The 25,990-nt window shown below is 35.2% G+C and overlaps 1 protein-coding gene and 1 long non-coding RNA gene across 2 annotated transcripts; both read right to left on the bottom strand.

The window, feature by feature from the left end:
* Nucleotides 1–2,213: 2,213 nt before the first annotated feature.
* Nucleotides 2,214–2,833, bottom strand: LOC110784570 (putative germin-like protein 2-1). Its single transcript, XM_021989028.2, has one exon. It carries the CDS (start codon nt 2,665–2,667, stop codon nt 2,242–2,244), a length of 426 nt encoding a protein of 141 aa, XP_021844720.2. The 5' UTR covers nt 2,668–2,833; the 3' UTR covers nt 2,214–2,241.
* A 15,035-nt stretch (nt 2,834–17,868) lies between these two features.
* LOC130461010 (uncharacterized) lies at nt 17,869–20,104 on the bottom strand. The gene is made up of 3 exons (XR_008921297.1): nt 19,190–20,104; nt 18,459–18,521; nt 17,869–18,009 (listed from the first exon to the last, which is right to left on the bottom strand). It is a non-coding gene; the product is annotated as an uncharacterized lncRNA (long non-coding RNA).
* Between the last annotated feature and the right edge of the window lie 5,886 nt (nt 20,105–25,990).

Below are 25,990 nucleotides of genomic sequence, written 5' to 3'. Positions count from 1 at the left end.
AATAAGAAAAAATAAATCACTATCCCAAACAAGGTGAAAGACATGACAGATTGATAGAAATGATGCCTTATTTTATTTTATTTTATTTTGACATGAGCTTAAAGAATTAAACTGAGGAAAATTATTAAAAAGACAATAAAGTTAAGGAAACTTCTTCGGCAAGGTATGAGCTCTCTGTACTCTTAAACGATCCACCTTGTGTATACTACACCACTAAAACGTTTTTCCAAACCGTTTAATCTCTGCAACAGTCAGAGCAAAATGGACGTCAATCAATTCTTGCTTTATCACCATCTCAAAGAGCAATTAAGAATCAGTAAGGATTGTAACCTTATCAAGATTTTCCTTTACGTACAGCCCAACTTAACCCATAAAAATAAGTCAATGATTTTGAATGCAAAGCAGAATATGTCGTTCCCGAAAAAAACTTCTCCAAGGATTCTGGGGACGTTATGTTGTTTCCTTTCTCGGGCAATTAATACCATCCCATTTTTGCATTGCTGGTACGAGCATGCCAAGATCCATCAACTAGAATCATATACATTGCACCTTCTACATCCGTATCCACAATAATAACTCTCTATATATAAACCTTGTTATTAAGTTGAAGGGATCTCTGGAGGATGAAGGAAACTTAATGAATGATCTTTACCTTTCTTTAGAATGCCATAATGCCATGTTGATTGGTCTCCTCCTTAATGATGACAATGTAGTGATATTATTTGTCTCACATCTGTAAAATTCTATATATTATTCTTAATTGGCATTCACAGTGCCCATATTGTGCTACAAAAATAAACTGTCATAGGACTATTTCTCCCATCATGGCGGTAAAATTGCCCCATATAAAATCCTTAGAATCGATTTTCGGGCATCCATTCACATATATATTAAATTGAGATGGGCTAAGTGGGTTCTTGGGCTTAATGTGCTTATAATTGGGTTGATAATAAGATTATATATTATTAATCAAATACTAGCACTTAGCATGTGATACGAGCACAAATTAATTAACGATATAAATATGTTAATTAGCGTTTATCTTTTGCATTTATTAATAAAACTTACTTTATTTCGTATTAATTATTATTTTAAAAGGATTTTATCAAATGAAAGTTTTGGGATAATCATCCGTTTGTTTCCTATATATACTAATGCAAAGATTCACCAATTGCCTATTGGTTCAGTGTTGAGTGAGGTTGAACTTGGCAGGGAGAACCCCGTCAACCCCGTGTTCGATCCCCCGCAGCAACAATTGGGAGGGGACTGGAACCTATCCACCTAAAATTCGCACCGAATCCGGATTAGCCACAAGGGTGAACCGGGTGGAAACAACAACAACAAAAAAAAAAAAAAAAGGGCCTGGCCTAATACTCTCTTATACTTGTTATAAAATATTCTCGAAAAGACATGTTCATAATTGAGATGGTTGAATTTATTGTATTTCGTTTATATGATTAGCCAATTCTGAGGTGGATTAACTTTGAATTTCATCAACAATATATTGGATATTGATATTATCCTAAGGACAAAGATTAACTAACTCATTCTAATTTAGTTTCTGTAATTTTCATTATTGTAATTTAGTAAGACACTACGGAGTATTATACTAAAACAAACACCAAGAGTGATACGTGTCACCTAAGGGTGAAAAATTTTCCCACCAAAAATTCTCTTCTTTTTATTCATTTATTTATTTTAGTTAACTTTTATGAAAAAGATTTTGTATTTTGACTAAAAGTTTAACATTCCCTATTTATTTGATCTTCAACATAAATTTTCAACTGTAATTGATTTTATTTCTCAAAATAGTATTTGTAAAGTCATAAAATATATCCTAATTTTATTAATCTTTTGAAAATCAGCAAGATCGTTTGTACTACGTATTACTTTATTTTTGAACTATTATTTTGTTACTCAAATATTTTACAAAAATATGGTAAAATAATTTTTATGAATATTCGTGTGTGCACGGGATCTAATCTAGTAGTATATGAAAAATAATTAAATTAAATGAATACATATAATACTAGTATATTGAAACAAAACTTGTACTAGCTAATTCATTTATTGCAAATACCATTACGATCAATTACAAATAACGATAATAAACCACAACTACTGAATTACATAATTCATATAGAAATATGGATCGCAAATAAAATACACAAGTACGTAGTACTATTTTGGTTCTTGACCAAATATTCGTTCATTATTAGCTATAATATGTAAAATCAGAAATTAAGTTTGAGATAATAGTTTCAAGATCGATCTCCCAGTGTTGACTGATATGTTTTCTGCGGAGAATTGGGAGCGAAGTTGCTCGATCACCATCTCGTCCACCTGAAACCCCTTGGTAAGGACATCGTCCAGAATACGTGGGGTAGTCGCAAACACACTATCATCGACATTGACTCGCCCTGGATTTTGGCTTCCAAATGAGGCATAAGCCAAAGCATCTGTGTTACCAAGATTTAATTGGAAATGGATTAGACTTTGAGGGAACACAATAACATCACCCTTCTTAAGTATCGTGTTATATAGCTTGTAACTGGAGGTCACAAAGCCAGCATACATAGTTCCCTCCACCACGGCAAAAATCTCCGAGCCACGTGGATGCAAGTGAGGGGTATTTAGGCCATAGGGTGCAAAGTCTACCCGAGCCATGGCCACCCCTTGTGTGTTGACACCGGGAAATTGGTTTATGTCGACTAGTGTCGCATTTGCTCCCTGGGCGTTGTTTGTGTCTCTAGGTATGTTAAACCTTTTATACAAGAAATCATTTACTGTCACGTGATTTGGGTTCTTGCAAAGCCTCCCATTAACAACTACTGCAAAATGTTCATTAAAATAAATATTAAGTACCAATTAACGAATGGTTTAAAATAAGCAAGAACATTAGTTAGTATCTTATTTAATTTGTTTTTATATAAAGATTTAAGACATACACTTATTGAATTGTTTAGAAAATTAATACTCAAAGATTTCGATGATCAAAATAAATGAAATAGTTTTAAAGGTACAAAATCTACTGTACATTTGGGTTTACTTGTACAGTTGTGCTCTACATTAGGTGCACCAATAGGTAACGTGCCTTTCTCTTATTTACTCATTTGTAGTGTTTGCCTAACTAGCAAGAGGAGAAGAGAAAGACCTATCCTCCAAAGCTCATTCTAAAATTTTTAAAAAACTAGTTGTTGGAACGTGCGCTAGCGCGCACGTTGCCCCAAGATATAAAAAACTATTTTTCGGAACACTATACAAATCATAATCCTAATTACTCTATAGAAATGGTTGAAAGCATGAAAACAAACACCGCTGATTACTTGATGTAGGTTACATATATAGAAATCATGGCTAAGCATAAAAAAAAATACATGACTAAATTAAACACGACCGGCCTAATAGCATAAAGAATAGTCGTGATGGTTCCTCGCCCAACTTTGTGGCAACTTACAACTCTGCAAGAAAAGATACATGATTACTTAGTTAATCAATGGTGAAGCAAGAAAGCAAGAAACTTGTCTGTCCTGCAGTTATTGATTATACACAGACTATTGTCGTACTCAATCACCTGATATAAGGCCTTATTTTTTTCGTAGGTTTCCTACAAGAATTGAAATAATTATCACCCATACAAACAAATATATTAAACCAACTTGCATAACAAATAAGGAAATTTTGCTATATTTGTAGTTCTAATTTCTATCTTACTTCATACGATTGCTCATTACTGATTCAATATTCCATCGTTCTTAACTATTAAGTCAAGACATTATTTGTAGCCTAAAATAGCTTTTTCGCTCCCAACTTTGAACTAAATAACTTAAGCCACCATATGAAACCTTTTACATGTTTTATAAGCTTAGTTTTAACATTGTAAGACACATTCAAATGTATTTATTCACATTTAATGCTTATTGGGTCGTTATATAACCTATTTTGCCTAAAATGGCATTTTCTCGCCCAACTTTGAGCTAAGGAACCAAACATATCATTTTAAACCGTTTACATGTTTTCTGTGGCACATTCAAGGTTTCTAAGACTCAATCTAATGTACTTATTCACATTTAAGGCTCATTTGGTCGATATAGGTCATATTTAAGCTAAACTAAGGCATTTTCGCTCCCATTTTTTAACTAAATGACCTAAGGGCTGATTTTAAACTTATTACATATTTTATAGGCCTAGTGTTAACTTTCTAAGACATATTCAAATGTATTTATTCACATTTAATGCTTATTGGGTCGTTATAGGTCCTATTTTGCCAAAAATGGCATTTTATAGCCCAACTTTGAGCCAAGGAACCAAACTTATCATTTTAAACCGTTTACATGTTTTATGAGTCACATTCAAGGTTTCTAAGACTCAATCTAATGTATTTATTCACATTTTAGGCTCATTTGGTCGATATAGGTCATATTTAGGCTAAGCTAAGGCATTTTCGCTCCCCTTTTTTAACTAAATGACCTAGGGGCTGATTTTAAACTTATTACATGTTTTATAAGCCTAGTGTTAACTTTCTAAGACATATTCAAATGTATTTAGATATATTTAAGGCTTATTTGATCGTTATAGGTCATATTTTGCCTAAAATGACATTTACTCGCCCAACTTTGAGCTAAGGAACCTAACTTATCATTTTAAACCGTTTACATGTTTTATGTGGCACATTCAAGATTTCTAAGACTCATTCTAATATATTTATGCATATTTTAGGCTCATTTGGTCGATATAGGTTATATTTAAGCTAAACTAAGGCATTTTCGCTCCCATTTTTTAACTAAATGACCTAAGGGCTGATTTTAAACTTATTACATGTTTTATAAGCCTAGTGTTAACTTTCTAAGACATATTCAAATGTATTTATTCACATTTAATGCTTATTGGGTCGTTATAGGTCCAATTTTGCCTAAAATGGCATTTTCTCGCCCAACTTTGAGCCAAGGAACCAAACTTACCTTTTTAAACCGTTTACATGTTTTATGTGTCACATTCAAGGTTTCTAAGACTCATTCTAATGTATTTATGCACATTTTAGGCTCATTTGGTCGATATAGGTCATATTTAGGCTTAACTAAGGCATTTTCCCTCCCATTTTTTAACTAAATGACCTAGGGGCTGATGTTAAGATTAATACATGTTTTATAAGCCTAGTGTTAACTTTATAAGATATATTCAAATGTATTAATTCACATTTAATGCTTATTTGGTCGTTATAGGTCCTATTTGGCCTAAAATGGTATTTTCTCGCCCAACTTTGAGCTAAGGAACCTAACTTATCATTTTAAACCGTTTACAAGTTTTATGTGGCACATTCAAGGTTTCTAAGACTCATTCTAATATATTTATGCAAACTTTAGGCTTATTTGGTCGATATAGGTTATATTTAAGCTAACTAAGGCATTTTCGCTCCCATTTTTTAACTAAAGGACCTAATGGCTGATTTAAAACTTATTACATGTTTTATAAGATTAGTTTTAACTACTAAGACACATTCAAATATATTTATTCAAATTTAAGGCTTATTTGGTCGTTATAGGTCCTATTTTGCCTAAAATGGCATTTTCTCGCCCAACTTTGAGCTAAGGAACCTAACTTATCATTTTAAACCGTTTACATGTTTTATGTGGCACATTCAAGATTTCTAAGACTCATTCTAATCTATTTATACACATTTAAGACTCATTTGGTCAATATAGGTCATATTTAGGCTAAACTAAGGCATTTTCGCTCCCATTTTTTAACTAAATGACCTAGGGGCTGATTTTAAACTTATTACATGTTTTATAAGCCTAGTGTTAACTTGCTAAGACATATTCAAATCATGATCATCATACAAATTGTAGCGTAGCCTAGATATATTGTACATATCTAATCTCAAGAATAAAAATTGAAGAACAATTAAGCTAAAACAATTCATTAGATAAAAGCCCCAAATTAAAGTACTTGAGGAGATTCATGTAATTGAGGGGATGGTGCCTTTAAAACCAATTTACTGTTCATTTGTTCGTCTTAGGCCAACTCATATAATGTCGAACTCTAAAAGTTAGTGAATTTGTACATCTACAAATGAAACATGGGTTTACGTCAGCAATCAGTAGTATATATCTCTATTTTCTTCCACACCTTAATACGTTGATCAACTAATGTCACTAAAACTCTTCGAATATGCATCAGACTCATTTTAAGTCTTCTACTAAACAATACAGCCCACCTAAAGATGGCTGTGGGTCGGGCCGGCCCGAAGCCCGACCCGACCCGGCACGAAAAAAGCACGGCCCGGCACGAGCACGCAAAAAGCACGGCCCGGCACGGGCACGTAGTCGTGGGCCGGGCCTGGGCCTTACTTTTTTGGAAAAAGCACGACAAGGCACGGCACGACAAAGCACGTTAAATTTAGCCAAATTAGCCTTAGGCACGACGGCCCGGCCCGGCCCGGCACGAAAGCACATGGGCTTGGGCCGGGCCTAGGCCTTATTTTTAACTTTTCGGCCCGGCACGAAACAACGTGGGCCTGGCGTGGGCCCGACACGGTTAGGCCACGGCCCGGCCCGACCCACAGCCATCTTTAAGCCCACCTGTCCATCTTACTTAGTAGAGTCATTAGATCACCTTAATTTTCCACCTTCCTCTTATACAAAAGGGAAATCAAATAGATTATCAAACATACCATTAAATACGTAAATACACAAAACAATTACTCCATCATACCTGTTAGCTTCTAATAAAACAAACCCAAAACCCCTGGAACGCCCAAGTCTTCCGATCCCACATTACTCTAGCATCTCTGCAATGAACAAGAGAAAATCAGATTCATAGTGCCCACCAGCAGTTGGGATATGAGAAAAAGCTGCCTAAATGGTAAGCTCGGAGGATGAAAAGCATCTTACGAGCAGGTTTGATAAGGAGAGAAGCATGCGAACAATGTAGCATCTGTAACCTCAAGGCTCAAATTCCCAACAAGTACGTCATGATGATCTGAAAGGAAAGTAGAAAACATGATCCATTATAAATACAAATCCATATAGGATAAATGAAATGGCCAAACAAAGAATACCACGGACACAAACATCTACGCGCCACGTACTCTTCGTGTCCTCTCTTTAACTGCTCGCATATGCCCAATTAACTTTGATAGGTTGTCCGGAACTGAAATTTACAACAAAAAAGCTCACCTAAAAGCTATATGATCAGAAAATTTAACTAATAAAATATCCGCACGTCATACTTACAGATGACGTCCATTAAGACTGACAATATTAAGAGAAGCTGATCTTCGATCATAGTAATCCACAAAGCCATAGGACGACTGACAACACAAGTGATGAGTGGAACATTAATCAACAAAAAAAAGAGAGCTAATGTAGACACTTCAGGCCAGTCAAACTTGTTAGGTTATGATACATATGATATTACATAAATCATGCGGAAACAACCATTAACCCAGGATTACATATTATTTACACATAATCATATAGCATAATTTAGATGCATACTCTTTGTTGCGTGCCCTCCCTAGCTGCGCCCGAACCAAACAAGAACAAGTCTTTAGGACTCCAAGTGTCGTCCCTCCGTAGATAGTCCACAGCACGTCCGGATCCGCCTTAAGATTGACCAACTAGAATCGCCCTTAAGGTACTAGAATTTTCGGCACTTTTGAGCAAGATGTGTGGCTGAATTTTTCTCTCAAAAACTCACTTTGAATACTTTGAAACTCGTTATAAATTGTGAACCCAGGCCACATATTTATAGGGTTATGGAAAGGGAATTGGAATCCTATTCAGATACAAATTAATTAAACCTATAATCCTACAAGAACTCTAATTTAATTAATTTATCAAATAGAATTAGGAATTTAATCATTAACCGAACTCTGCACGTTTTAGGAATCGTGCATGAACACAAACACTTACGCACACACACACGGCAGCCACGATGGGCCGCCCATGCGTGCGTGCGAGCAGCAGCCCACGCAGCGAGGCCTGCGCGAGCCACAAGCCCACGCAAGCACCCGCGCGCGCTGCGCGCGCTGTGCGTGCTGCCACGGCCTGCTGGGCCTGGCCTTGCGCTGGGCCTGGCGTGGCTGTTTGTGTGGCGCGCTTGGCTTGCTGGGCGATGGCCTGGCTTCGTGCTGGGCCCTCGTCCGGCAGGCCTCGTCCGATGCTTTTTCGTACGATACGCTTCCGATTAAATTTCCGATTCCGGAATTCATTTCCGATACGAACAATATTTAACATTTCCGATTCCGGAATTAATTTCCGTTTCGAACAAATATTTAATATTTCCGTTTCCGGAATTATTTTCCGATTCCGGTAATATTTCCGATTCTGACAATATTTCCGTTTCCGGCAATATTTCCGATTCTGGTAATATTTCCATTTCCGATAATATTTTCCGATACGTACCATGTTTCCGTTTCCGGCAACATCTACGACTTGGATAATATTTATATTTCCGATACGATCCATATTTCCGTTTCCGGTAATATCATCGTTTCCGGAGTATTCATTTCTTGCCTGTGACGATCTCAGCTCCCACTAAAACCAAGATCCGTCGATTCCGAATATCCATAGATAGAGTATTTAATGCCATTAAATACTTGATCCGTTTACGTACTATTTGTGTGACCCTACGGGTTCAGTCAAGAGTAAGCTGTGGATTAATATCATTAATTCCACTTGAACTGAAGCGGCCTCTAGCTAGGCATTCAGCTCACTTGATCTCACTGAATTATTAACTTGTTAATTAATACTGAACCGCATTTATTAGACTTAACATAGAATGCATACTTGGACCAAGGGCATTATTTCCTTCAGTCTCCCACTTGTCCTTAGGGACAAGTGTGCATTTCCTAATTCCTTTGTCGCTCGATGCTTGCTCTTGAACATAAGGTAAGAGTTGTCATCCTTATTATGTCCAGAGGTGTTCCTCGGTTTCAGAGTTCAACTGATCAAATAAACAGATAATCATAGCCTATGATTCATCCGAGCACGGCCATGCATTTCACAGTTTCTAGCTCTCCGAGTGGCCTTGTACAACTTTTAAGCATCTCATCCCGATTTATGGGAGGACAATCCCAATCTTGCGATCTTGAGATTAGACTTTGTTTGATAGGTGATTACCTGAGCGTTGCCTTTATAGCCTCCTTTTACGGTGCGACGGTTGGTCAACGTCAAAGCAACCAGTTCTCAAACAAGTAATCTCAAATCACTCAGGTATTGAGGATTTAGTATCTAATAATTTTAATGAAATTTACTTATGACAGATTTTCATCTCTTACAGTAAAGTTTCATAGGTCTTGTCCGATACTAGTCTTCCCAAAGTAAGTATCTATGCAAATGATTATGACATTGCCATGTCCACATAGTTCAAGAAACAGAACTACTAGTCATCTTGCATTCTAGTCGTCTAACGTTTTCTATTCGTCCAATTTTATAGAAAACTCCGAATAGGGACCATTTTCAACCTTTGACATTCAAGTTCACTTGATAGACATTTCTTAGTCACAGGACTGGTCCTGACAGTCTATCTTGAATATTTCGTCAAATTTGAAGGGACTCATCATTTAATACTAAACCAAGATTAAATGGAATATGAAAATACATTTCATATATGATAAATGTTCAACCCCAATGTTTTATAACCATGGCCCTCAAACCCATCTTCTAAAACAATTCATGGAATTCAAAGCTATGCTTGATTTCCAGTGCTACAACGTGAGTGTTGCTTCTCACTTGTTGCATAGGTTTAGTTATCATGCTTTGCCAATCTTAATATCCTTTTCATCGAATGTTCTTCGAGATATGATGATAAGATCTTTTCGAGTTTGTTTATTATGTGATCTAGTCTTTCTTACTTCGATGGTGGTTTTACTCATTTTGCAATGAAGAACCATCAAGTTAGCAGACGTTTTTCTTGCTTCAAGAGTGGTTCTACGCATTTTTCAATGAAGAACCATCAAGCCAGCAGATAGGTGATCTACCCAACTTCAGTGAAGAACTTTAAACAACTCTGTTTTATTGCTTTGTAGGCAATAATTACTTTTACTTCAACTTTATAGGTTGCTAGTGATGCTTTGTTTGGAATTACTTATCCAAGCAGTTCACAGATATGTGGAATACTTTCCAGCTGTATCTTAGAACATAGAAATTAATATTTTAATTTCCCACGCAACAACTCATGGTCTCCAATCCATGTTGCCATTTCAAAACACGATGCTCTATAGCTCGTCCTTATCAATGGTTAACTCCAAAGGGTCTTGCTTGATCCTTTGCCAGTGTTTATGCGTGTAGCATCAATATTTAGCATATCTTTATTTCCTTGAATCAAGAATTATTCCTATGTACCATTTCAAGTACCATAAGTATTCTTGATCTCAATCTAGTTGATCTTCACTTAGATCAATAGAGATTGGTATATGTTCGTCATGCCTAAAGTCATACGATACGTTTTTGGCGATCCTCATATTATATCATACATGATAAATTCTTTTGCAGAATAATTCCCAATTGAATTCTATTCATGTAACTTTAGCTTATCTAGTTTCAGTAGATACTAAATTCAGCTAAATTCTTTGACATATAATATAGGTTAAGAATCTCATTTAGACTCTTTGATGTTTAACTTAGTAAATGCTTATACATAGTTCAAACATCCTTTACTTTTATTCACATGGGTCAAATATCTCCAATGGAGACTTTCGTGTTTGATTTAGTAAATGCCATTACTTAATCCAAAACAATATCATAAGATCTTTGTAAATAGATCTTAATACCCAGTATGTACTAAGTTTCGCCATGGTCCATCATTGATGAATAATTTCAAATCTAAGTCATTAGCATTTGAATGTTATTTCACAATAGAGAGATATGTGTGTGATACACATAGGACCAAATAAGTTTTTATGTACTCCCACTAAACTTCTTATATATCTATAAGAATCATGTACATTTTATGAAACTAAAATACCTATTAGCTTCACTAAAATACAGTTCCAACTCCCAATTGCTTGCTTAAATCTGTACTTAGATTTCGTAAGCTAGCTTTCTTTTCAAGCATTTATTTGGATCCACAAATCCTATGACATTCCATGTACATAGTTTCTTCCATCATTTGATTGAGGAATACGTTTTGTCATCCAATTGTCATATGTACCAATATGCAATCATTGCTTGAATTATAGACTTGAGCATTATGATTATGCATGAGGTTTCAACACAATCCATGCCATGAATTTGCTTGTAACCTTTAGCAACTAATCTAGTTTTGTGTGTGAACACAATTCTTGTTTGATGGTTTTTATCCTTAAAACAAACTTGCAACCAATAGGTGTGAAACTATTCTTGCAAATCAACAAAATTTCAATTTTGTCATCAAAACATTGAGTATGTTTTATGGCCTCTAACCATTTAAAACATTTGAGTCTATATATGGCCTCTAACCATTTTAGGGAATCTGGGTTTCGTCATAGCTTTCTTACAGGTCACAAACTCATTAATCTACATGATAATAGTTTGACTGTAAGTTGTAGGTTTCTTCACTATCTAATAGAAGAATTGCATAGTTTCAGTGACCTGAACTCCATGTTTCTTCACTATAGAAGAATCTCATAGTTTCAGTGATTTGAACTCTATGCCTACTTGGGTATAGAACATCAAACAACAGAATATCAATAGCCACTTGAAAGTCCTTTGAATATTCTGTTCTCCTTGAAGCACTTGTAAAGTCTTCTAAGAGAAGTCTATTCTTTAAAGCCACTTCTAAAGTCCTTAAAGAATAAGTTCGGGTTTTCTGAAGCACTTCGAAAAGCCTCCGGAATGTCCGTTTATGTTTGTTGTTCGCCTCGAAGACTTTCGAGGAAGACTTTCGAGGTCTATTTTCTCCCACTTGTCATTTTGGAAACGAATCTCCAAAAGGACATTATTTCGAGCAAACAAACATTATGTTCTCAAAAATTCGTGGTAGAAACAATACCCTTGTGTCTCATTTGAATAAATCACAATGAAACATATATCTATACTTGGGCCTTAGTTTGTCGAATGACAAACACTAAGCTCCCACTGAGTTTTGCAACTCTCTAGATATATTTTATGAAAAGTTATTCTGAAATTACTTTTCAATAGCTTTGACGAATTTGGTTTAGTTGAGCATTTTGTTTTAGAAATTATAGGAAAAGTCTTTATGATTCATCATTAATCGAATCAAGTACTAATTGACTTCGATTATTCCAACTAAGATATGCCATATCTTATGGACCTAGATTGTGAAATTACAGCACACAATCATTGATGATCATATTTGGTCTTAAGTAATCATCAACATGATCTAACCTAGATCTTTATGATTTCTTGCCAAGTGGATTTATACTTCTGAATCTTTGAACTAGCCAAACAGATTCAAACTTATATCACATTGAGTAAATAAACCTATATTCACTCAAATCCATGTGAAATAATAAAGTCATAAAACCTTTCTTTAGCTTTGAACTCTATCGTCTAGGCGTTCTAACAATAGTTCATATTCTTTGTTACTTTCAACAAGTAAGACTAGCTTGTCTTAAGTTGATCTAGAAATCAACCAACTTTCAAAAAGTCCATCAAAATAGAGCTTATGAATGTTAACTTGTTGATATGGTCTAAGCAACAATGCCAAAGATTAATGGAACTCAAATCAAGGGTTTGATTTGAACCTAGTAAAGTTCTTTAAAGAGTTGTTTGTTTTAATCAAGCATATTGACTCAACCTGTAATTGACCATTTCATTCAAATAAACAAACAAACATTGTTTTTGTTTTTCTTGAATGTGAGTCTTTCTGTGTTTGAAGCAGAAATTTAGGTATGCTGATTATGGAACAAAATAGCCATTAAGTTCCAGCCTTTGAAAGGACTTAAAACAAACTAGATGACCCTACAACTAATGTAACATTGCCATGCTTCATTTCCCACTTGTAGGTCATTAGTGTATCCTAGCTTCCATTGTTTGAGTTATTACCGAAGTAAGAACCTCAAGCGGTATATGATACCAAGGAAGTTTGATTGCTAGGTCACTTCTCTTTAAACATAAACTTATAGGTAGAAACGGAATCGTAAATTCCTTTCATTTGTTCCTCGTTTTCCTATTTCTTGTACCCTTTCTTATAGTCTTAAGAATTGAATTCTTTAGTGTTGACTTTTATACTTTGTTAGACATGTCCAATGTCACCCCAACAAGGTTCTTACCATTTAATTTATGTTGAACATTAAGTTTCAACTAGATGATCTTACCACAAGCTTCTAAAGTTCTCTAAGTATCGATCTATTCGAATGTCTAGGGACTTAGACTTATTCGAGAATTAAATGGACAAAGATATTAGGTTGTTAACCATTGGTAAAGCTGAGCGTATTAAACTCAATGCTTTATGATCTCAAAACTACAGTGTATTTTGAATTCACAAGCACCAATTGGTTTGCCATTCGACTTTGATGTTCGAAAACAACCATAAAAGTCGCTAAAAGAAACGTACATTTTAAATTGATCATTTTCTCTCATTTCCATGAATCGTTCTTGGATTCACTACCAATCGAGGAAATTTACTGTTACCTTTCTAAAAGGATTTATTGCAGTGCAAGATATTTAATTATAAACAATAATTAAAACATACATTGAAGCATGCAAAGTCTAAACATTTATCATGAGTAATAACTTGAAAATCAAAGCAATCATGCAATTTCAACAAGTTATTAGCATTTTATTCAAATTTATTGTTCCGGCAGGTGTGAATAAAATGATTCCAAGATCCTAAAATCATTGAAGAACTAAGCACAGTTTGTCGACTTAATCCTAAAACATCTTAGGTAAGCAAAAGCCTTTTGCTAATAGTCTAGAAACTACTCTTGGTTGATAGGTACGTCTAAGAACTTATTAGGTAAACCTATCGATTTTGCCACGACATAAAAGGACTCCTTACTTATATCGTTGAGTTTCACCAAAACTAACATGTACTCACAATTGTTTGTGTACCTTGCCCCTTTAGGACCAATAAGTAACACCTCGCTGAGCGAAAACTATTACTAGATTGATGTAAAGGATATCCAAGCAAGTGTATATTTTGGCATGGCACCTTTTAACTCAATTTTTAAGTTTGGAACTTAAGGCTCTTACTATGTTGGTTAGATTTTAAGTGAACTAAAATCCTTAATCATGCAACATAATCAAGCTTTTGATCTCATGCATTTTAAGACATATTTAAAAGCGATAAATAACTTAAAACATGCATAAGATAAATGTGATCTAGTATGGCCCGACTTCATCTTGAAGTTCTGACTTCAAAGTCCGTCTTGAAAATCTCCGTGGGAGGCACCATTTTCTTCAAATAGGATAAGCTATAACTAATTACAACTATTTGATGGTACGCAGACCATATTTGAATTGAAAAATAACTTTGGTACTTCAGACCAATTACATTCAAATTAATGGTACGCAGACCATATTTTCTATCCTATTTGGGCCATACTAGTCACTTCATAACCTGCAAAACAGTACACATACAATATATACCATTCACCCATTCATTATCATGAATGGCCCACATAGCTGGTTAGTAAAACACATTATGCATCACGTAAACATTTGCAGCAATTAATCAAGGGCACCAATAATCTACCAATTATTCAGTCCTTATTAATTCTAATCAAGTTGTTTTAACCTTAAGGATTTGTAGACCTAATCAAGAGTTTATGACTAAAAAGCGCTCCCACTTAAACCAATAAATTCATATGCTTTACTAATTTTAAACATAAAAATGTATTTCTAGTCTAACCGGAAACATACAAATTTAATTAAAATTTAAAGCTCATATGAATTTATAATTGAATCCAAAAGTTTAATTTAATTTCAGTCGTGTTTAAATTAATTCATGATTTTAATTTTAGTAAAATAATTAGAATAAATAAAATTTATTATAATTACAATATTCAAAATTAAAATCCAAGAAAATAATTTAAATTATTAATTTTAAAATTAATTAAAATTACGTGAACTGAAATTTTCAAATTAAACATTCAAAACGATCTAATCGTAACGCAAACACCCTACGCATTGCACGCCCATGGGCCGCTCGCACACAGCCATCGCTGGCCATGTGCGCGCAGCCCATGCGCTCGTCGCATAGCTGCTGCATCTCCATCGCAAGCCATCGCACGCTGTGGTGCTTGCTGCGCGCGCGCCAGCGCTCGTCGCACGCGAGCCATCGCTCGCAGTGCGCGCTCGCCAGCGCTCGCTGTGCGCGCGAGCCATCGCTCGCTGGGCGCGCGACATCGCTCGCTGTGCGCGCGACATCGCTCGCTGGGCGCGCGAGATCGCTCGCTGGGCGCGCGAGCCATCGCTCGCTGTGCGCGCGACCAACGCTGGGCGCAGCGCTCGTGGCACGCGAGCTTGCGCTCGCTGCGCGCGAGGCTGCGCGCTCTTGCGCGAGGCAGCGCGCGTTGTGGCGCAGCTCGCTTGCTGCCCACACGCGACTGCCTTGGCTTGCCTTTCGCCCATGCCCATTCGTCCATTGCTCGTGGCCCACGACACAAGGCAGGGCTGTTGCCTTGTGCTCGTGCACTACGCCCTTGCTCATTGAATTCGTGCCGCACGGGCGACGAGCTCCCTTGCTCGTCGTCGCATGCCCGCATTATACAACACCCCTTAAGGGTAACACGAAGCGTCCATTGCTTTGTGCGTGCAAGTTATATGAACGAATCGCATAAAAATTTAAAATTTATATTTAAAATTAATGACAAATTAATAAATAATATTAATTTCATAATTTTAGGGCGAAAAATCAAAAATTTATTATTCAATTGATTTCCGATTGTTATGGATTCAAGTCTAGGTCATAAAAATTTAAAATTTATCATAAATTTACAATTTTTATGGTGGTTTTTAATCATAGGTTTCTAATTAAATTATAATTAATTATGAAAATCAAATTAATTCTAAATTATTCTAATTTTCAACAAATTAATCATATTTACAAATCAGATTGCATAATTAACAAGGCTAGGCATTCAAACTTGTTAAACATATGCAGTAGGTCAATCAAAAATTCAAGATTTATCAACAAGAATCGCAAATATTTAATTTAACATCTTAAATATACGAAATTTTGCATTCGAAAAACTAAAACCTCCGAAAAGTCATAGTTAGGCTTCGAATTTGAGAATTCTGGGTTCGGCAGAAAATTACTATTTTTGTCAAAATTTTAGAATGCCTTTTACATGCGGAATTGACACAAAAATCACTCGATTTGGATGAGTAACGAAGAAACTGCCGAAAAACTGCGTACGTATAATTAAATAAACGCAATTTGCAATTAATTAACAATTACGAAAATTAATCACCCCTTTTAATTCTTGCAAATTTGTAATATTTAACCATGTTCATGCAATTTAGATTATGAAAATAATAAGGGGCTCGTGATACCACTGTTAGGTTATGATACATATGATATTACATAAATCATGCGGAAACAACCATTAACCCAGGATTACATATTATTTACACATAATCATATAGCATAATTTAGATGCATACTCTTTGTTGCGTGCCCTCCCTAGCTGCGCCCGAACCAAACAAGAACAAGTCTTTAGGACTCCAAGTGTCGTCCCTCCGTAGATAGTCCACAGCACGTCCGGATCCGCCTTAAGATTGACCAACTAGAATCGCCCTTAAGGTACTAGAATTTTCGGTACTTTTGAGCAAGATGTGTGGCTGAATTTTTCTCTCAAAAACTCACTTTGAATACTTTGAAACTCGTTATAAATTGTGAACCCAGGCCACATATTTATAGGGTTATGGAAAGGGAATTGGAATCCTATTCAGATACAAATTAATTAAACCTAGAATCCTACAAGAACTCTAATTTAATTAATTTATCAAATAGAATTAGGAATTTAATCATTAACCGAACTCTGCACGTTTTAGGAATCGTGCATGAACACAAACACTTACGCACACACACACGGCAGCCACGATGGGCCGCCCATGCGTGCGTGCGAGCAGCAGCCCACGCAGCGAGGCCTGCGCGAGCCACAAGCCCACGCAAGCACCCGCGCGCGCTGCGCGCGCTGTGCGTGCTGCCACGGCCTGCTGGGCCTGGCCTTGCGCTGGGCCTGGCGTGGCTGTTTGTGTGGCGCGCTTGGCTTGCTGGGCGATGGCCTGGCTTCGTGCTGGGCCCTCGTCCGGCAGGCCTCGTCCGATGCTTTTTCGTACGATACGCTTCCGATTAAATTTCCGATTCCGGAATTCATTTCCGATACGAACAATATTTAACATTTCCGATTCCGGAATTAATTTCCGTTTCGAACAAATATTTAATATTTCCGTTTCCGGAATTATTTTCCGATTCCGGTAATATTTCCGATTCTGACAATATTTCCGTTTCCGGCAATATTTCCGATTCTGGTAATTCCATTTCCGATAATATTTTCCGATACGTACCATGTTTCCGTTTCCGGCAACATCTACGACTTGGATAATATTTATATTTCCGATACGATCCATATTTCCGTTTCCGGTAATATCATCGTTTCCGGAGTATTCATTTCTTGCCTGTGACGATCTCAGCTCCCACTGAAACCAAGATCCGTCGATTCCGAATATCCATAGATAGAGTATTTAATGCCATTAAATACTTGATCCGTTTACGTACTATTTGTGTGACCCTACGGGTTCAGTCAAGAGTAAGCTGTGGATTAATATCATTAATTCCACTTGAACTGAAGCGGCCTCTAGCTAGGCATTCAGCTCACTTGATCTCACTGAATTATTAACTTGTTAATTAATACTGAACCGCATTTATTAGACTTAACATAGAATGCATACTTGGACCAAGGGCATTATTTCCTTCAAAACTTATATCACAAAGACTCGTTGATAGACAACAGTAACCTACCTTCTCTTTCCGAATCAGCTTTCATCCTTCAATCATACCGGTGCTTGAGAAAACTTCCTGGTGAAGTGGATCGGTGACTTGTTCCCAACGTACCTACAATTGTGCGTCACAGATAAGAATTTCAAAAGATTACAACACGACTACAAATATACCTCAAGGTCCTTTGCAGCAGACATATTTTGCACTGACTTGAAGTTACAAGTTTACATAAAGCATTAAACTCGTAACCTAACAGGATCTCAAACACTATGTAAAAAACATATCTCTAACAAAGAAAACTAAAAAGGATGAACAACAAATTGACTCCCAAAAAGAGTGTTGTTACTTTTGGGTATGCTAGATTTAATGTTCTCAATTTTCCATTAAAGATAGCTGTAATGGAGCTATGGCTCTTTTTTCACATAATTGATTTCAAACGGCAAGTTGATTGTGGGAATAGCAGAATAGCAGAATGCAGGAAACCAAATAAGGCCATCCATGATTCCAATAATAAGGCATATGATATGTTTAATCCTTATAAATAGACATTAAATGGAACTTACAGATAGATGAATGTTCTTTGATCTACAAAATTCGTGCAGCTTTACTTGTTGCCAGATGCCATTCTACTTTGTTTACCGCAGGAGGAGCACGAGAAACTTTCAGAAACCATTTTGAATTTCTGTTCAAGAAAAGAACCAAAAATCAAATAAAATAGCAGGAAAAGGAACGTTGAAATAGTAAATTTAGCAATTCAATTAAACCAGCCATAATTTAATAAAATCAACAGTTAAACCCAAGAAACAAAACCCTAATTCGGAAAATCCAGAAAAAGGAGACTCAGAAGGAGTACGCGTTTTGTGATAGAACAACAAACAAAATAGAATCAAACAGTAGCAACACGACATACAATCAAATAAAAACCAAGAACAATAGCCAGCCTCAAGCAATTCAACATAGAAAAATCCACATATTCAAATTCTTAACACCAATAAACCAAAATTTCATACCCATAAAAAAGAGGGGAGTAAGTACTAAACCTCAGTGGTGAGTCATATCAAGCTTAGACTTCTCAAAGTAACAACAAAACAACACAAACAACTCCAAACTTCCCCTTCATAGACGGAAAATTAAAATCAAAAAATTATAACCCATAAATAAATTAAGAAGTAATAATCAACTAAACCCTATATTTAATCGAAAAAATCAACAAAATCCATAAACCAAAAACCAGAAAAATAATTTAAATCGGGCAAATTGAAGAAAAAATAAGACAAAGACGAAATTTGTATACCTTAACCACCAGCTATAGTAGAAGATTCATCAAAAACCCTAGCCGCCATTGTAGTATCAAGTTCATCGAAAACCCTAGCCGTCAAATCCGACACCAACATCGAAGGAATTATTCTGTGTAGAGTACTCGTAGATCAGATTAGAAGAATTAAACAAATTCCTATATCCATGAGAAATACTCCACATCGGTTCCTCTTCTTCCTTCTCTTCCATTTCAGATCTCCAAAACATGGAGTTGAATGTGAAGATCGGAAGTAGAAGACAAGAGAAAGGAGAAGCAGCGAAAATTTGAAATGCAGTGAAAGAGAAGAGAGAGCAAAAGGAAAGATCGGAAGAGAGCAGACACAAAGTTGGAGGAAGAAAGATCCAGGAAGAAGAGAGAGAAAAAAAAGAGAAAACAAATGAGAAAGCTGGGCAGAGAAGCTAACGTGGTTTCATTAGGAGAGAATGGCAACTCAGTAATAAAGAGGTAGAAGGGGGGCAAAAAAGGTAACACACTATTGCTGCAATAGTGAATCAAAGTTTACATGTTTTAAAGGTATAGGATAAGATAAGAAATTATCCTTTGACGAACCTATAGTTCTAGCTAGGTGCACAACAGAGGTGTTTAAAGGAAAATAGATAAATGATAATATTTTTAGAAACAGAAAAAATATGTAAACGAGAAAATGTTATATCTGCAGAATTAGGATCATTAACACCCACACAAAAATCTTGAAGGGGTGTAGGATCGGAAGCATTGGCCACGTAAAACATCGTAGCAAAGGCAGCCATGCAAAAAGTAGTCAAGGCCAGTTTTGGTATGTTACTTCCCTTAGTATTCACCATATTAAGCGAGAAAAAGTATAAGTTTAAAATGAATTGCTTTTTAATTATTTTTGGAATTTGCCTATCTAATGTGTTTCCCACTTCAGAATGATATATTATAACTGCGTTTATATTTTGTGAAGAACTAATGATATCTAAAGGGTATTTATAGTTGAGATGGCCGTAATCAAATGTGTTTTTTCTTTTAAAAAGTCATAATTTAATAGTATCTTTGGAAAATAAAATTATACTACGTATTAATTTAGAAATGGAAAAGTTAGACTTTGCTCTTAGAATAAAAAATTATGTAAGCATTTAGTTAAGTAATGAGGTCAAGTATAAATTTGATCAAGTACATACGGGAGACCTTGAAACGAAAATAATTATGACATGAAGTACATTGCACTAGATATGAAAACAAATTATGAAAGCGGCGGAGCCAGGATTTTTGAATCAGGGTGTCGATATTTTTGAATTGGTCGGGGTGTCGACATGTTAGTAAAACAGTTATTTATTTTGTATTAATCTATTTTTTCTAATAAATATAAGATATAAACGCTTTTTTGTCACAAAATTAGGTGGTCGGCGGCCCACCCTTAACACCCCTATATCCGCCACTTATTATGATCGTGACATACTCCTATTAACTAGTTTTACATACGATATAGATATTTTACACACGATGTAGACATCTATACCTAGTCTATAAAAAGGATAACCATAGATAATTGAATGACACGTGTCACTCCCATCTTTTATCCATACATTTATTTTTTATTTCTAATTTTTTTTCTTTTGTTGTTTGTTATACGAATTATTTTACAGCCTCAACACCTATTCCACAGTTCCACATCATCTTCCTCTTTAACACTCGATATTAGTTCATCATTTAATTTGTTTTTCAACTTTCACCTTTACAATCATATATTCCCACCAAAATCACAAAACCTCAATCAAATTAGCACTTACAGACGACTAAATAACCACTATATAATTGCCCGTTCTTCGAACGGGCTTAAAATCTAGTTTGAATCTGAAAATGATTGCCCAATCCTAATTATTGTGTCGGCCGCCTTCAAGTTTAACGTGACTCGCTAACAATGTGCTATCTACGTCCACATGTAGAGGGGAGGAAAGTTTTATAGATCTTGGAGAGGACAAATTACATAATACAACTAGGTTATGACCTAGAGAGTTTATATAATACTCTAGACAGATGCTGAAAAGCCCAGAAAATAAGCCCCAAACAAATAACCCTAGGGTACAATAACAAATATCGTGATAGGGCGATGCAGCAAGGGGCTTGACTGATTCAAGTCATTATTATAACAAAAATAAAAAATTATGTAAGCAGTTAGGTAAGTAATAAATCAAGTCTAAATTTGCTTAAACAAAAGGTCTTGCGCGCACAAGGTGTACAATAAATTTATTGTACACCAAGATAACTTTTACCCATTTTTTTGTAACTTTAACATAGTTTTGATTAATTTTTATATTAGTAAAAAAAAAAGTTGATAGATTAACATTTTAAAGGGTTAAATGATTAATTTCATACATTATTAGTGATTTTGAAGAAATAAGTTTTATTAAAATGAAAAAATTTATCACTAAAAAAAGATAACTTTTACGTATATAACCTTAAATTTTAAGCATTTTGAGTCAACTTTTACTCTGATGTATAATATTTATTGTACAACCCTTGTAAATAAGAATTTGTGTTGCCTAAATACATACGTGGGGACAGTCAAACGAAAATAATTAAGACATATATTGCACGAGATTGATAAATCATGTTACGATGTAGAGATTTAATTTGAATCAGAAAATGATTGCCCAATCCTAATTATTGTTCCGGCTGCCTTCAAGCTCAAGGACAATATTTACCAAATTATGAGTCAAGCCATGCAAAATTGATCATTTCTAGACATATGTACAATGTATGTGGTATGAATTATAATATGAGTTCATGCGTGATTATCCATTACTTGCTTAGTTTCCTTGCGAATTCTTTACTTCCATATATATTGGGCTTGTTGATAATTAGAGGATACATGTTTGGTGGTTTGGCTAGTTGTTCGCTGTTAGATATTTGCTGACCAGATGAAGCAGTTAGAGGGTTGGAGTTTGTTCTTCCATGATTGTGATAATTGCATATCATTAAGATGTACGTAGAGTAGTTTTTGAAGGGGCGAGTATGTGGTGTAGCCTTGATTTCGGGTTGGTGATGAACTGATGATGATGAAAGACGATGAAAATGGTTCATTTGTAATAAAGAAAAATGTTTAAAAAAAAAGGAAGAAAAATTCGACTTAACTTTAACGGAAAATGATCATTGAGGACATGTTGTGCATTTTTACAAAATCTCAGGGGTTCTTGGTGCATATATGAAACTTGAAGATACTTTTCACATTTCATTCAACCTTAAGTGCATTTAATGAAAAAAATGATATTTTTGTTTCTCAAGATTTAAATGAGGCATCGGATAATAAAACAATCTATACTATATATAAAAAAGCGTTTTTAAAGAAGTTTATGTGCCACGTGGCGCTCTGTTTGTGGGATATTTCATTTTACGTAAACTTCATATATTTAAAAATTTAGAAATGGAGCATGTATAAGATTCGAACCCGCGACCTCACGTTTAAACAATGAAGTGTTTACCATTGAGCTATAACACATTACATGCTAACATTGTAAAAAAAAAAAAAATATACTAACAAATGTAATAAAAATGAATTGATTAATAATATTTTCAAAATACGAAATAAGAATAATATAAATGTTACTAATGCAATAACCCGGGGCATCGCCCGGGCCTAAAAACTAGTTACTTGATTATAAAATGATGCCCTTACTCAAATTACATGGCAGATTGATAGAAATGAACACAAATAAGAAAATACAAATCACTATCCCAAACAAGGTTAAACAAATGATATGACAAATTGATAGAAATTTAAATAAAGCCTTATTTTTTGACATAAACTTAAAGAAATAAACTAAGGAACATTTTTAAAGTTAAAGTAACTTCTTTAGCGAGGTAATGATGAGCTCTCTGCACTATTAAACGATACACCTTGTGTATACTACACCACTGAAACATTTCCCCAAGCAGTTTAATCTCTGCAACAGTCTAGAGTAAATGGACGACAATCGATTCTTGCTTTATCACCATCTCAACGAGCAATTGAGAACCAGTAAGGATTGTAACCTTGTCAAGATTTTTCTGCACAACCCAACGTAACCCATATAAATAAGCCAATGATTTTGAATGCAAAGCAGAGTATGTCGTTCCTGAAAAAGTTTCACCAAGGATCCCGGGGACGTTATGTTGTTTCCCCTCCCGGCCAATACCATCCCATTCTTGCATTGCTAATACGAGCATGCCAAGACCCCTCAACTAGGATCAAATCCATTGCACTTTCTGCATCCGTATCCGCAATAATAACTCTACATAAACCTTGTGGATAAGTCAAAGTGATCTAAGGAGGATGAAGGAAGCTCAATGAATGATCTTTACCTTTCTTCAGAATGCCACATTGCCATGTTGATCGATCTCCTCCTTAATGATGGCCAGAACTGTAGTGATATCAGTTGTCTCACCACTACAAAAAAAATTGTATTTTTTATGACAACCTAATTACGACAGGTCAAAAGTCCCGTCGCAAAATCGATGGGGCTAACAACCAAACAAAGACGGAAACAACCGTCGCAAATATCTTTTACGATAGATTTACGACGGGATTTTTCATTAACGATATCCCCCTTTTATGACGGGTTCGTGACAAGAAATCTTGTCATTAATCAACGATTATTGGCCTTTAACGACGTGATTTCCCGTCGTTAATGGTACAATTTCTTGTAGTTAATGGTACAATTTCTATTATTTTTGACATTCATAGTGCCTATATTGTGCTACAAAAATAAACCGTCATATTATTATTTATCCCATCATGACAGTTGAAATTTCCGGATATAAAATCCTTTGAACCGATTTTTGGGCATCCATTCATATATTAAATTGAGATGAGTTATGTGGGGCATTGGGCTTGATGTGCTCATTAATCAAAGAATAGCACTTAGCATGCATATGATACGAGCACAGGTTTAAAATATAAATATGTTAATTCGAGTCAATCTTTTCCCTATATTAATGTAACTTACTTTATTTCGTATTTAATAGGATTTTATCAAATGACAGTTTTGGGATAATTGTCAGTTGGTTTCGTATATATACTAATGTAACGCCCCGACCTCTAATTCAATAATTAACACATAATTAGCAGCGAAATTAACCTAATTGGTCGGGACATTACCTGCCGTAACTTCCTTTTCGGAAATTACAAGGCAAACATCAATCATAAGCCTTTAAACACTCCAAAACAATATATATAATCTTTTATATTACCAAAATGAAAGTACATGACTTACTAAAGTCTTTAATTAAAACTTATTAAACTATTAGAACCGTAAATATAAACTAGGTGGATAATATTAAAGTGAAACTCCTCGCCTCTACTCGTTTCCATCGATCCCCGCAGTACCTAAAATGGAAAACAAAACGGTGAGCCGAAGACTCAGTAACGAACTATTCTAGCAACATAAATTCATTTCAATTCATTTTATTTAATAACACAGGGAGAATAGAATAATGTAAAACAATTTATAAAGTCCTTTATTTAATTCATTTTCAACTTTAGGGTGCACATGCTAGTCGTGGCAAGTATGACATGGTGGAACGTCTTCCACGATGGACCGCTGTCCATAAACATGGGGCCTTGGCCCGAAAACATGAGAGCCTTGGCTCAATGGGCGGATGCCCCATGGGTACATGCATGACCGAGAATCGTAACCTGTGAACATATACTGCCCAACGGACTAGGAATTTCACTTTCATTTATCATGTTTCGTTTAATTTTACATTTTAGTCTTTTTACTTCAGTTGAAGTAACATAATTCCTTTGGATCATAAGATCAAACATCCTTTCTTTCCTGGTTTCTTAAAAACAGCATTTTATAAGAAATTCAATCAATCATCATAGCATTTTATAATCAATCATAAAATAAGGAATAATTCCATCAAATCATATTATAATAAATTATTCAATAAAATCATATTTCATTTCCCGCAATTCATAAAACATGTCAAAACATTCATTTAATAAATCAATCATACGTTGTAATTTCATAATCACATTTATAAGGGAATTGCGGGTACTAGCAATAGCCGTTACCTCACTTCCGCGATTTGCTAAGGGTTTTCGTTGGTTCGTTCGTCCTGAGCTCCGAGTCCAATTTCTTTAAATAGTAAACAATTGAATTAGTACTAGATCGATAAATAATTTAAAATCAATACTTTATAACTAATAAATTCTATAAGTAACGTATTTTATAAATAATGAATTTTAATGAAAATATACTTTTCGAAAATATTATTAATCGGAATTTCAATCGAAATATATATATATAATTAATTCATAAATCGTTTTTCATGAATATTATTTAAATTCTATTTTTGTTAAATAAGCTAGTAATTTACTTTATTAAAATCGATAATTAAACCTGAAAGATAATAACGATTTATTAATAACTAATTAGATTATAAAATTTTGTTAAAACATGAAAATTAGTAATTAAGAAATCTGAAGATAACAATTCAGTTTCCAACTCACCAAGGCCCAATTTGAAATGGCCCGATTCTTAAATTTGGGTTTTAAGGAGAATAAAATCAAAGTTTTAAAATAAAAACCTTGTTTTGGATTTTCTGGGAACGAAACACACGAGCAGGGGAAGGGGAAAGGGGCCGAAAACAGGGGAAACGGAGCAAGGAGGGCACGAGGAGGAAGGAGGGAAGGGGGGTGAGGCGTCTGGCTGGGCGATGCAGCGCCGGAAGGCGACGGTGAGGGCGGTGGTTTGCGGTGGTGGTACAAGCGAGAGAAGGAGGGAGTGCGAAAATGAAGGGGAAGCAGGGGAGGGGTTGTGAGGGAGAGTTCTG

The sequence above is a fragment of the Spinacia oleracea genome, chromosome 5, assembly GCF_020520425.1.
Source record: "Spinacia oleracea cultivar Varoflay chromosome 5, BTI_SOV_V1, whole genome shotgun sequence".
Classification (NCBI taxonomy): Eukaryota; Viridiplantae; Streptophyta; class Magnoliopsida; order Caryophyllales; family Amaranthaceae; genus Spinacia; species Spinacia oleracea.
Note: the sequence above shows the minus strand (reverse complement) of the source record. Positions and strands in the feature narration are given on the sequence as shown.